This window comes from Bombina bombina, chromosome 5 (genome assembly GCF_027579735.1).
Source record: "Bombina bombina isolate aBomBom1 chromosome 5, aBomBom1.pri, whole genome shotgun sequence".
In the NCBI taxonomy this organism is placed as follows: domain Eukaryota; kingdom Metazoa; phylum Chordata; class Amphibia; order Anura; family Bombinatoridae; genus Bombina; species Bombina bombina.
The window spans coordinates 829,015,826-829,029,723 of record NC_069503.1 but is presented as its reverse complement, the minus strand read 5'-3'; the positions used below and the strand labels follow the sequence as shown (position 1 = coordinate 829,029,723).

General features: G+C 36.2%; 1 protein-coding gene across 1 annotated transcript in view; it reads right to left on the bottom strand.

Annotated features, from left to right (window-relative positions):
* Nucleotides 1-13,898, bottom strand: part of METTL4 (methyltransferase 4, N6-adenosine) — a 380,380-nt gene that overhangs the window by 358,372 nt on the left and 8,110 nt on the right. The window contains 1 exon segment of the mRNA XM_053714956.1: nucleotides 2,767-2,829. Coding sequence (XP_053570931.1) covers nucleotides 2,767-2,829 — 63 coding nt within the window.

Genomic DNA, 13,898 nt, shown 5'->3' with positions numbered 1-13,898 from the left:
ATGACCTTCCTATGTATTTTTAAATGTGGTTTTCCCGCTATACTTATATACTTACCTGATGAAACGGCCAGTGAGCTTTATCGGCCGAGAAACGCGTTGTTTTAGCTCTTAAATAAATCTCTTTTAAATTATTTTTACCTAACATTTTGTCCGCTGACTTCCTTTTTTATTGGCAATTTCAAAAAACATTTTAGTCACCCGTTTTTATTCTGTGACCTACTAATTCGTATGCACCTTGTGTATTCTGAGCCTGCAACAAGCCTCAGGTGCATTTTTTGGTGTGTTCACGTCATACCTAGAGGATTTCCTTCCCTCAGCAAACAGCTGAGCCACAGCTGAGTATTCAGTACACACGCCGGTGTGCAGAGGACAAGCCTAAGCCGATAACAGCTACAGCTACTAACTACAGCTACCAACTACCAGCGTGCTGACTGCTGTATGAAGGTCAGCCTGCCCTAATGCACTACTTGCGAGTGCCAACTCCATTGTGAGTATACATCTTGCTGAAACTGTGTTCTTTTGCCGTGTCCATTTGGATTTAGACGATATTGCACCATTGGTCTTCTGTGTTATTTTTCTATCATAACAGATTTCCGACACGACTTCCACACATTCAGCGTACTGACTGCTGTACAAAGGTCAGCCCGCCTGTATGCACTACTTGCGAGTGCTAAGCTCTTTGTGAGTATCCACTTGGCAGATACTTTTTATGTTTGTATCACTTTTGATCTTGACAATATTACACCATTAGGCGCTCTCTCTTTGTGTTTTCTATTTTTCAGTTCAACCGATTTACCACCGGTTTGGAGTGGAGCAGCCTTCCAGAATTATTGATTTCAACAGTGTTGATTTCACCTATCTATCATTGACTCTGCACTTTATGTGAAATCGTTTGTATTTTTATATATATTTTTTATTATTTTTTTAATATTTTATTATATTCTATCTATTGTCAATATATGTAATACTGTATCACTTGATTCATACGTATGCACTTTTTTTGGGATGAAGTTTTTGTGAGTACACACCACCATTTATGTGAAGTTACTTATTCATTCAACTAGACACATTCAGTGTCCTAGGTATACACCTTTAAAAACATTGTATTTCTTTTGCGTTTATATCCACTTAGGTGCCAATACCAACACAATATTACAATTCATGATCACTATTAGATTCATATTTCGAACACGCTTTTTTTGTCACGTTAGCACAGATTTACACGCACATCTTTTACACAAGAGTCTGGCAGAGAATCCAGACGTCCAGGCTTTTTGTAAGGCTTTGGCTAGGATTAAGCCTGTGTTTAAAACTGTTGCTCCTCCGTGGAGCTTAAACTTGGTTCTTAAAGTTCTTCAGGGTGTTCCGTTTGAACCCCTTCATTCCATTGATATTAAGCTTTTATCTTGGAAAGTTCTGTTTTTGATGGCTATTTCCTCGGCTCAAAGAGTCTCTGAGTTATCTGCCTTACATTGTGATTCTCCTTATCTGATCTTTCATTCAGACAAGGTAGTCCTGCGTACTAAACCTGGGTTTTTACCTAAAGTTGTTTCTAACAGGAATATCAATCAAGAGATTGTTGTTCCATCGTTATGCCCTAATCCTTCTTCAAAGAAGGAACGTCTTTTGCATAATCTAGAAGTGGTCCGTGCCCTGAAGTTCTACTTACAAGCAACTAAAGATTTTCGACAAACTTCTTCTCTGTTTGTCGTTTACTCTGGACAGAGGAGAGGTCAAAACGCTTCGGCTACCTCTCTCTCTTTTTGGCTTCGTAGCATAATACGCTTAGCCTATGAGACTGCTGGACAGCAGCCTCCTGAAAAAATTACAGCTCATTCCACTAGAGCTGTGGCTTCCACCTGGGCCTTTAAGAATGAGGCCTCTGTTGAACAGATTTGCAAGGCTGCAACTTGGTCTTCACTTCATACTTTTTCCAAATTTGACACTTTTGCTTCTTCGGAGGCTGTTTTTGGGAGAAAGGTTCTACAGGCAGTGGTTCCTTCTGTTTAATGTTCCTGCCTTGTCCCTCCCATCATCCGTGTACTTTAGCTTTGGTATTGGTATCCCATAAGTAATGGATGACCCGTGGACTGAACTCACACTACAAGAGAAATAAATTTATCAGGTAAGCATAAATTATGTTTTTACCTCTGTAATTATCTTGTATCTAAGCTTCTGCTGACTGCCTCCTTATCTCAGATCTTTTGACAAACTTGCATTTCAGGCAATTAGTGCTGACTCTTAAATAACTTCATGCGCGTGAGAACAGTGTTATCTATATGAAACACATGAACTAACGCCCTCTTGCTGTGAAAAACTGTCAAATGCTTTCAGATAAGAGGTGGCCTTCAAGGGCTTAGAAATTAGCATACGAGCCTACCTAGGTTTAGCTTTCAATTAAGAATAAAAAGAGGACAAAGCAAATATGATAAAAGTAAATTAGAAAATTGTTTAAAATTACATGCCCTATTATTATTATAATATCGGTTATTTGTAGAGCACCAACAGATTCCGCAGCGCTAAGCCCTATCTGAATCATGCAAGTTTAATTTGGACTTTACTATCCCTTTAAGCGTGTACATTTATAATGCAAACATTAACTAGATTATTTTTGTTGGAATATGGAAACATGATATTGGAAGAATTCATTAGTTATAAAACCGCATTCTATGAAAATTGTAGTTTGCAATGTGCTGCAATATTTGCACATCCAAAGTGCTTACATATCTAAAAATAACAAATGTTTAAGTAAATTAAAATAAATACCTTTTTGTGATACTCCATTGCATCCAGTTCACCTTGGTTAAAAGCATTTGACTGCTTACGTTTCTGTAAGAAGACGACATACATTTACCTATCGCCAACAATTCCGTGATGTTTCAAAATACATTTTAAAATCATAGGATAATAGCGAAGCTATGAATCATTGCACTGAGCTAGAATGCTATACAGACCTAGATTAACTAAATCTGTGTGTGCGCATGTGAGTGTATAAAAGCCATGAGGAATGGTAGTTTCAAAATCAAAATAAAATAGTTCTAAAATAAAGGGACATGAAACATTTTTTTTTCTTTCATAATTCAAATAAAGCATATCATTTAAAAAAAAAATGTTCCAAATGAATTTTACTATCAAATTTGCCTTATATTCTTGGTATCCTGGAAGCAAGATTCATTTTTAATATTAAACTAGAATTACAACTTGAAAAACTAATCTCAAAAATATGAATTAGTGCAAGGGGGTGCTCTACCTAAAATTCAAAATGTGCAATAAAAATTATAATACTGTTAAAAAAAAAAAAAACAACAACAACTAAAATACACAATAGTGATAACGTGTGTCAAAATACAATTAGTACAATATTTTTAAAACGTCCAAAGGCTGTACATCAAATGAAATGGGGGATGGTGACTTCAGGCAGCTCATCCAAAACAGAGTACTCCAGCTCAGAACTCATTTACTGAAAAAAATATAAACAGAGGGCCGCTGCTCCTTAAAGAGACATAAACCTCAAAATTTTAATTGAATGATTTACATAGAACATACAATTTTAAACAACTTTCCAATTGACTTCTATCATCGCATTTTCTTAATATTGTTGCTATCCTTTGTTGAAAAGCAAGGATGTAAGCTCAGGAGTGTGCACGTGTCTACAATACTTTATAGCAGCAGTGTTGCAACAATGTTATACATTAGCAGGAGCACTAGATGGCAGCGCTATTTCCTGTCATGTAGTGCATCAGGCATGTGCACGCTACCTACCTAGGTATCTCTTCAACAAAGAATAACATGAGAATGAAGCAAATTTGATAATAGAAGTAAATTTGGAACTTTTTAAAAATTCTATTCTCTATCTGAATAATGAAAGAAAAATTTTGGGTTTCATGTCTCTTTAAAGTAAAGGTAAAGTTGGAACAATTTAACCTTTTAATGCCGTTATATTCTGTCACAACGGCACTGGGCTTTAACCTCTTAAGGACATATGACGGAATTTTTCCGTCATAAAACAATTGAGCAAACTGAAAGCTGTGTCCTTAAAGGGTTAAAGCCATTATGACGGAATACAACGTCATCGCAACTACTAGGCTTGCAGGATTTGATCGCGGTCTGGAGGGCATTCCTAGCATCTTAGGGACGCCCCCCAGACCCGATCCCATAATTGAAATCTCGCGATCTTTTACACGATCGCATGATTTCTATTTGTCTACATCAGAATGCTGTTCAGATGTAGACTTTTTAACCCGGTCATGAAAGGGTTAAAGACACAAATTAATCAATTAAGACCTAAATAAGCTAATTGCTAATTTTTTTTTTCACCAAATTTTTCTATTCCCTACCGTTGTGATCTTTACTCCTCCCAACCGCTATTTCCTTATTTTCTATTGAGTGACGTATAGAGCGGTTCCATTCCATAACGCTACTAGGCATGCGCGAAATAGGAGCGCGCCTGTATTTAGAGCTGAAACAATAAATCTTATCGCATGCGCACATGATCTGGGAGGAGGATGGCGTCGCCTAACGGCCAGATTTTCAATAGGCTTTTAAAAAAACGTAACCAACCCGTGGAAAAAAAAAAAAACGAGTTGAATTTGACAGCAAAGAAACAGTAAATACAAATAGCAATAACTTACTTTAGAATAATAATTAAAAATTTTTTTATGAAACTCTTATTGGTTTTGGGCATAGAATATTATTAGTTTCATAGCGAGTTAACTTTACCATCACTTTAACTTCTCCGCCACCTCTGAGGTGGCGGACAGCAATCATACCGATCAGATACGATCGGGATGATTGACTCCCTCCGCTAGCAGGCAGAAATGCTTGTGCAATGTTAAATGCCAACAGCGTATGCTGTCGGCATTTAGCGATGCCGGGAGGACATGTGATAAAATACATTTAAATGTATGGTTTAATACCCATACATTTAAATGCAGCCCTTAAAGGGACAGTAAAGTTAAAACTAAACTTTCATGATTCAGATAGGGCATGCAATTTTAAACAACTTTCCAATTTACTTTTATCATCAAATTTGCTTTGTTCCCTTGGTGGTATTTTTGAAAAGCTAAACCTAGCTAGGCTTAAACTGATTTCTAAACAGTTGAAAACCGCCTCCTAGCTCAGAACATTTTGAAAGTTTCTCACAGTTAGACTGTGCTAGTTCACGTGTCATATAGATAACATTGTGCTCACTCCCGTGAAGTTATTTAGGAGTCTTCACTGATTGACTACACTGCATGCCTGTCAAAGGCACTTAGATAAGGAGGCTGTCTGCAAAGGCTTAGATACAAGGTAATCTCAGAGGTTAAAAGCATATTAATATAACTGTGTTAGTTATGCAAAAACGGGGAATAGGTAAAAAAAAGGGATTATCTATGTTTTTAAATAACATTTTTTTTGGTGTAGACTGTCCCTTTAAGAATCAACTTGTATTTGAAGACTTTTACTCCCATTTAGTGATCACCAAAAAGCTAAGTATAAGCGCACTGAAACCTCCAAGCTGTTAAGCAAGCTCACCTAAAAAACCCCCACAGGAAAACAAAGTTCAGAACGCTCCGACAAATCTTGCAGTTATTGGGCAGTCTGGTACAGATTGATCTATCCAGGAGCTAGAGGACACGGCAGCCAACTCGATATTAGTATTGAACAATTATAAAGCCATATATAAAGATATATGTTCTTATTTGATCATATGTTTGGTCTTTTTTTTTTAAAGATAATTTTTTATTGAGGAAATATGCAAATACAATAAAACAGAAAATGTGTCCACATGAAATCAAACATAGAAAATACATTTTCACAACTCTCTTATAGAAAATGGTTATAAACGAGAGCCCTAAGGTAGTGGCATTAGGGTAGTGAGATTCATTACTTCTACATATGTAGTCATAGAAAGAGTTTTAACCAGTTATAGGGACCAAACCAACAGTCAGTATATAATGTCTAGCGATGGTTAAAGGATTTCATCCAAAAGCGTAGATCTAGAATCGTATGGTATATGAGTTGAGAGTGATAGTATGGGCTTGTGTGTGAAAGAGAGATGTGATTGGGACAGATAAATATGAAACCTCTTTTATAACCTTGGTATTGAAAAGTTATATGGTAGTTAGTAAAGTGGTTTTAATTGGGGGAGGGAATGTTCAGCGGGCCAAAGCCGCTCTAAGAAAGGGAAAAGGGAGGAGGAGGGGCGGAGACTATGGAGATATGGATCCAATAGGACTGTTGAAATACTTTGAGTATCTGAGTATAAAGTCTATGGGGAGATTTCCCACAGAAATTACTTATAGGGAGATAAACTACTGTATACTGTATATTAACTGGGGGTGGCGAGGGAAATGAAGTGGGTTGAAATTCTTATATTCAAGGACTGAATCACTTTGTATAATACTTATAGTCCCAGAATCCCAGAACCTAATGCAATAATATACATAGAAATGTACAAATATGTGTGCAAGAGAGATTTGCAACACACAAAGAGAAAGATTGCAGGTTGCTGGATTGTGTAATAACTGTACCCACTGTAGATAAAGGTCAGACACATAAAGAATAAGTAAGTATCAAAATCATCCGATCATTCACATTTATACTAAATAACTTTATTAGTGAAAAAATATATTGAAAGTCCGGCTGGACTCATACACATGCACACACACACATACTATTAAAACTAGCTGGAACTCAGATAATATTATTGGTATATCAGATAGCACTCCCGTATTCAAATTATAGTAACTAGCAGGGAATCTAAACTATTTATAGTGTTACAATATTGAACCCTGTTAGTATATAATAGATTATAGACAGCAAGAAAAAATAATTGCTGTATTAGTTAGTCCTCCTTTAAGGCAAGTCTACACTATTAGGATAGGCAAAAACACTGTATAGTCTGAGGTGCTGGGTATTAGTGCATGAATTAGCCAACCCAAGCACAGCCTTAAATATCTGCGTGTTTGAGTCCTAAACTGAGTGAGAGTTGCACTGAGATTATTGTTAACGATACTATTGCTAGTAATAGTTCAAGTGGTCAATATATAGGCCCCATAGATATAAAATATAAGCCTTGATTAAAGAGACAAAATATGTTGAGTGCCTCTTATTGAGCCACAATATAGCTGTTTGCCGTGGTATTTGTGACCTGGTATTCAGGGTGGATATATTTGAATAAATTAGCATAGACCGATATTGTTTGCTACAAACTAACAGACCTTGTCGCAATTTTACCACATCCAATAGTAGTGCTTGATAAGCTAGTTTGAATGTGGTGCAGTTAGCCTGCTTTTTAATTAATATAAGTCGCTATTGTTTGCTGCAAACTAACAAGCGTGTCAGCAATTATAACACATCACACAATAGTGCTTAATCAGCCAGTTTGAATGCTGTGCAGTTAGTCTGCTTAATACCGTAAATTTATGAGTTTTAGAAATCTGACCCCTATTATCGGCCGGAAAATTCCCACTGAAATACTTAGAGATATCCCATTACAAACAGCCACCAAGTTAAATCGTCTACATTAGACGTAAATGAGGACTAAGCTATAAAAAGGTCTCTTCTATAGCGGAGACCTGATTACTTTTAACTGTCTATGAATATTGGGATAGTATCAAGAGTGCTAGCACTGAGTCAGCAAATTAAAAATTGGGGGTTCAATAACCCCGTGTTCGTGCCCCTGACGCGAGTTTCACATTACGCTTCCTCAGAGGGGTACGCGCCGGCCGGACAGAGCGGGTTATGTTGGAGTCAAAAACCCGCCTCCGTGTTTTGATTGGTTCAACGGAATACCGCTATGTGACTTCTCATTGGTCAATCCTTGCAGTGTGACACATGGAAGTTCAAAACGGCACATTTGCTTAAAGAGCTGATAAATTTAGCTCGTAAATGATAACTTATCAGAAAGTCATTTGAAAGAGCAAGAGTTGAATGTATCTATCAGGTACATAGTCAAGCATCAAGAACGAGATATAAAATATTGAGTGCGCTTTATTCATTACTGCGATATGTATTACTTGTGAATGATGTCTCTGTTAGTGATCCATTGTATTAGTGGAAAGCTGCTGGTCATTACCTAGATATAGTATCTAAATCATCTATATCACCTTGGTTTTACATTATACTGTAGATGAATTTATGAAACTTTATTTGTATCGATACTGGGATAGACACTCAATAAAAAATTCTAACAAATTAAAATATTGGTTATCATTCAATAGTAGTCCAATATTACGGACACCATATTACTGTTCTATGATCAAACTGAAAGTTCACAGTTTAAGAAAGTTTTCATTAAAGTGCCGTATTTTAAATACCATACATGATAGTTGTACTCAGATTGATTATTAATCAAATATACAGGAAAACTATATCCACAAAAAGATAAATAAATAAGTAAATAAATAAGATTCAAGGGACTAGATAGTGTAAGTGAAATACAGTATGGTGATAAAATGTGAACAAAGGACATACATAAATAATGATAGGATGTGATGCTCACAAAAAGTGTGAGAGAGAAGGGGAATGTGCGTGGATAAATGAATTCCACATAAAATATATTGAATCATGTGTTCCAAACATGTATAGAAGTGAAAAGTCTTTCTGCACTACAGTGGAAAAAAAATTAATTAATAATTGTAGAGAATTAATGGGTGAGGTAGTTAATAGCTGAAAAGTGATAATTTATGTATAGACAATTTATGCCCAAGTGTAAAACATATATTCAACGCTCATAATGGTTAGTGAAAAGCTACTGTGTACATAGACTGTGTTTTTATTAACTTAATATTAAAATGGTGTGTAGAGGGAAGATCTTTTAAAATTAGGACTTATTATAAGTAAACATTGTAATTGTTGAATTCATTTAATCCGTGTGGATGTACAGTATTGAGTAGATGTATCCAACGGCATTCTGCTTTTAATAAAGAATTTTCTAAATTGCCTCCTCTAATGCCAAGGGAGACTTTCTGCAGAACAGAAAATTTTAAATGGCTGCTTGATCCTTGATGTTTAAGTAAAAAATGTTTTGCTACACTTGTAATCTTTTTGCCTTTTTGTAGGTCTTTTTCTGCGTTCTTGATATTGTTTTTATGTTCCAAAATTCTGACCCTTGCCTCTCTGGTCGTCATGCCTACATAGGCTTTCTCACATACACAGTAGATGATATAAATAACTCCCAGGGATCTGCATGTGAAGTGGTGTTTACGTTTTTGGCTTTTCCCATATTTGTCCTGAATTTCTTTGATTTTCCTAACATGAGGACAGACAGAACATGTACCACATGGGTACATGCCAGGGTCAGTATCACTTTTTTTTGGAGTGTGTATATAATGACTCTGTACCAGTTGATCTTTTAGGTTTCTCTGTCTCTTATAGCCTATTTGTACTCTCGCTCCTAATGTATCTTTAAGCTCAGGGTCACTGGTGAGGATATGCCAGTTCTCATTGAGTATCTTAATCACACTTTGCATCTGCGGATTGTATGTAGTGATCAGTCTAGGAATGGTGGTGGAATTGTCTTTGATTCTAGGACACAATAAAGTGTCTCTGGATGTTTTCAGAGCTTTGAATTTTGCCTGTTTGATGGCCCTATTGCTGTAGCCTCTTTGTAGTAGCCTGGTTGTAAGAAGTTTACTTTCATTTTCATATATAGAGACATCAGAACAATTTCTCCTCAACCGCAAGAACTCCCCATATGGAATTGCTTTTAAAGTGCATCCTGGATGTGCACTTGTCCTGTGCAATAATGAATTTGTAGCAGTTTCTTTCCTAAAGACCTTAGTTGCAATGGTGCCATCAGTATTTTTTGTAATTGTTAGATCTAGGAAATCAATTTTACCCAGATCGGCTTGGTATGTCAATTTGATGTTGAATTTGTTTTGATTGAGAACTGAAAAGAACTCATCAAGATGTTCACGTGTACCTTCCCAAACAAATAGTACATCATCGATGTATCTTATCCATAGAGGTATATGGTCTGTGTATTTCTCCATGCCTTCAGAAAAAACTATTTTTTGTTCCCAGTGCCCTAGGAACAAGTTAGCGTATGTTGGGGCACAAGAAGTGCCCATGGCAGTTCCTTGTGTTTGTAGGTAGAAACTATCTTTAAATGTGAAGATATTATGAGTCAGGACATACTTCAAAAGGAGTAAGATAAACTCATTATGGTCTTTGTTATCCGATTCATTGGTGGAAAGAAAGTATTTAACTGCCTGTATACCATCATTATGTCTGATACTGGTATATAGTGACTCTACATCTGCGGTGATGAGCCAGGTATCACTATTCAGATGTAAGTTTTGCATAATTTTTAAGACCTCCATAGTATCACGGACATACGAGGGCATAGCAGTAAGGTATTCCCTTAATCTCTGATCTATATATCTGCTAGCTGCCTCAGTTAGATTATTATTGCCCGATACTATGGGTCTTCCTGGTGGTTTGGTAAGGTTTTTGTGAACCTTAGGCAGAAAGTATATAGTCGCTAGAGTAGGGTTCTTTTGTATCAGGAAATTTTTTTCGGTTTTAGTGATGGTTCCATTCTCCCATGTCCTAACTATGAGTTTATTATATTGTTCCATATAGTCAGATTGAGGATTGAGTAGTAGTTTTTTATAACAATCTTTATTAGATAACTGTCTCATGGCTTCATCAACATAGTCATCTTTGGGCCACAATACTATGTTTCCGCCCTTGTCTGACGGCTTAATGACTACATCTGTCCATGTTTGAATATCATTCAATGCCCTTTTTTCAGGGAGAGTGAGGTTATTATTCGCATCAAAAATAGGTAAAGTTTCAATTTTTTGGCATACAATCTGTGAGAAAACACTGACTTGAGGTGAAATTGATGCAGATGGTGTATATGTAGATTTCGGTTTTAACCCTTTCTTCCATTGGGTAGCATGGGTTTCAGTATCAGATTCACTTAAAAGATCTTCCAGATCTTGCAGAGAGTCTAATTCCTCCTTATATAGAGAGGGGTCATTTTTATTTGAATACATCTTTTTAAGTAACAGCTTTCGTGAAAATAGGTGTATGTCTTTAATTAACTCAAACTTGTTTAGAGTATTGGTGGGGCAGAAAGTTAATCCTTTAGAGAGGACACTCTCATGGTTAATATTCAGAGAGTGTTTGCTCAGATTAATTACTCTCATGAGTTGGTCCTGATTGTGGTGAATGGACACATCTCTTTCTTCCTCTCTGATTGTCTTTGGGGGCCTGTGTTTTTCCTTTTGTTTCCCCTTGTTGGTTTGTTGGCTGTTGTCGGATTTAATGTTTGTTCACCTCAAGTCAGTGTTTTCTCACAGATTGTATGCCAAAAAATTGAAACTTTACCTATTTTTGATGCGAATAATAACCTCACTCTCCCTGAAAAAAGGGCATTGAATGATATTCAAACATGGACAGATGTAGTCATTAAGCAGTCAGACAAGGGCGGAAACATAGTATTGTGGCCCAAAGATGACTATGTTGATGAAGCCATGAGACAGTTATCTAATAAAGATTGTTATAAAAAACTACTACTCAATCCTCAATCTGACTATATGGAACAATATAATAAACTCATAGTTAGGACATGGGAGAATGGAACCATCACTAAAACCGAAAAAAATTTCCTGATACAAAAGAACCCTACTCTAGCGACTATATACTTTCTGCCTAAGGTTCACAAAAACCTTACCAAACCACCAGGAAGACCCATAGTATCGGGCAATAATAATCTAACTGAGGCAGCTAGCAGATATATAGATCAGAGATTAAGGGAATACCTTACTGCTATGCCCTCGTATGTCCGTGATACTATGGAGGTCTTAAAAATTATGCAAAACTTACATCTGAATAGTGATACCTGGCTCATCACCGCAGATGTAGAGTCACTATATACCAGTATCAGACATAATGATGGTATACAGGCAGTTAAATACTTTCTTTCCACCAATGAATCGGATAACAAAGACCATAATGAGTTTATCTTACTCCTTTTGAAGTATGTCCTGACTCATAATATCTTCACATTTAAAGATAGTTTCTACCTACAAACACAAGGAACTGCCATGGGCACTTCTTGTGCCCCAACATACGCTAACTTGTTCCTAGGGCACTGGGAACAAAAAATTGTTTTTTCTGAAGGCATGGAGAAATACACAGACCATATACCTCTATGGATAAGATACATCGATGATGTACTATTTGTTTGGGAAGGTACACGTGAACATCTTGATGAGTTCTTTTCAGTTCTCAATCAAAACAAATTCAACATCAAATTGACATACCAAGCCGATCTGGGTAAAATTGATTTCCTAGATCTAACAATTACAAAAAATACTGATGGCACCATTGCAACTAAGGTCTTTAGGAAAGAAACTGCTACAAATTCATTATTGCACAGGACAAGTGCACATCCAGGATGCACTTTAAAAGCAATTCCATATGGGGAGTTCTTGCGGTTGAGGAGAAATTGTTCTGATGTCTCTATATATGAAAATGAAAGTAAACTTCTTACAACCAGGCTACTACAAAGAGGCTACAGCAATAGGGCCATCAAACAGGCAAAATTCAAAGCTCTGAAAACATCCAGAGACACTTTATTGTGTCCTAGAATCAAAGACAATTCCACCACCATTCCTAGACTGATCACTACATACAATCCGCAGATGCAAAGTGTGATTAAGATACTCAATGAGAACTGGCATATCCTCACCAGTGACCCTGAGCTTAAAGATACATTAGGAGCGAGAGTACAAATAGGCTATAAGAGACCGAGAAACCTAAAAGATCAACTGGTACAGAGTCATTATATACACACTCCAAAAAAAAGTGATACTGACCCTGGCATGTACCCATGTGGTACATGTTCTGTCTGTCCTCATGTTAGGAAAATCAAAGAAATTCAGGACAAATATGGGAAAAGCCAAAAACTTAAACACCACTTCACATGCAGATCCCTGGGAGTTATTTATATCATCTACTGTGTATGTGAGAAAGCCTATGTAGGCATGACGACCAGAGAGGCAAGGGTCAGAATTTTGGAACATAAAAACAATATCAAGAACGCAGAAAAAGACCTACAAAAAGGCAAAAAGATTACAAGTGTAGCAAAACATTTTTTACTTAAACATCAAGGATCAAGCAGCCATTTAAAATTTTCTGTTCTGCAGAAAGTCTCCCTTGGCATTAGAGGAGGCAATTTAGAAAATTCTTTATTAAAAGCAGAATGCCGTTGGATACATCTACTCAATACTGTACATCCACACGGATTAAATGAATTCAACAATTACAATGTTTACTTATAATAAGTCCTAATTTTAAAAGATCTTCCCTCTACACACCATTTTAATATTAAGTTAATAAAAACACAGTCTATGTACACAGTAGCTTTTCACTAACCCTTATGAGCGTTGAATATATGTTTTACACTTGGGCATAAATTGTCTATACATAAATTATCACTTTTCAGCTATTAACTACCTCACCCATTAATTCTCTACAATTATTAATTAATTTTTTTTTCCACTGTAGTGCAGAAAGACTTTTCACTTCTATACATGTTTGGAACACATGATTCAATATATTTTATGTGGAATTCATTTATCCACGCACATTCCCCTTCTCTCTCACACTTTTTGTGAGCATCACATCCTATCATTATTTATGTATGTCCTTTGTTCACATTTTATCACCATACTGTATTTCACTTACACTATCTAGTCCCTTGAATCTTATTTATTTACTTATTTATTTATCTTTTTGTGGATATAGTTTTCCTGTATATTTGATTAATAATCAATCTGAGTACAACTATCATGTATGGTATTTAAAATACGGCACTTTAATGAAAACTTTCTTAAACTGTGAACTTTCAGTTTGATCATAGAACAGTAATATGGTGTCCGTAATATTGGACTACTATT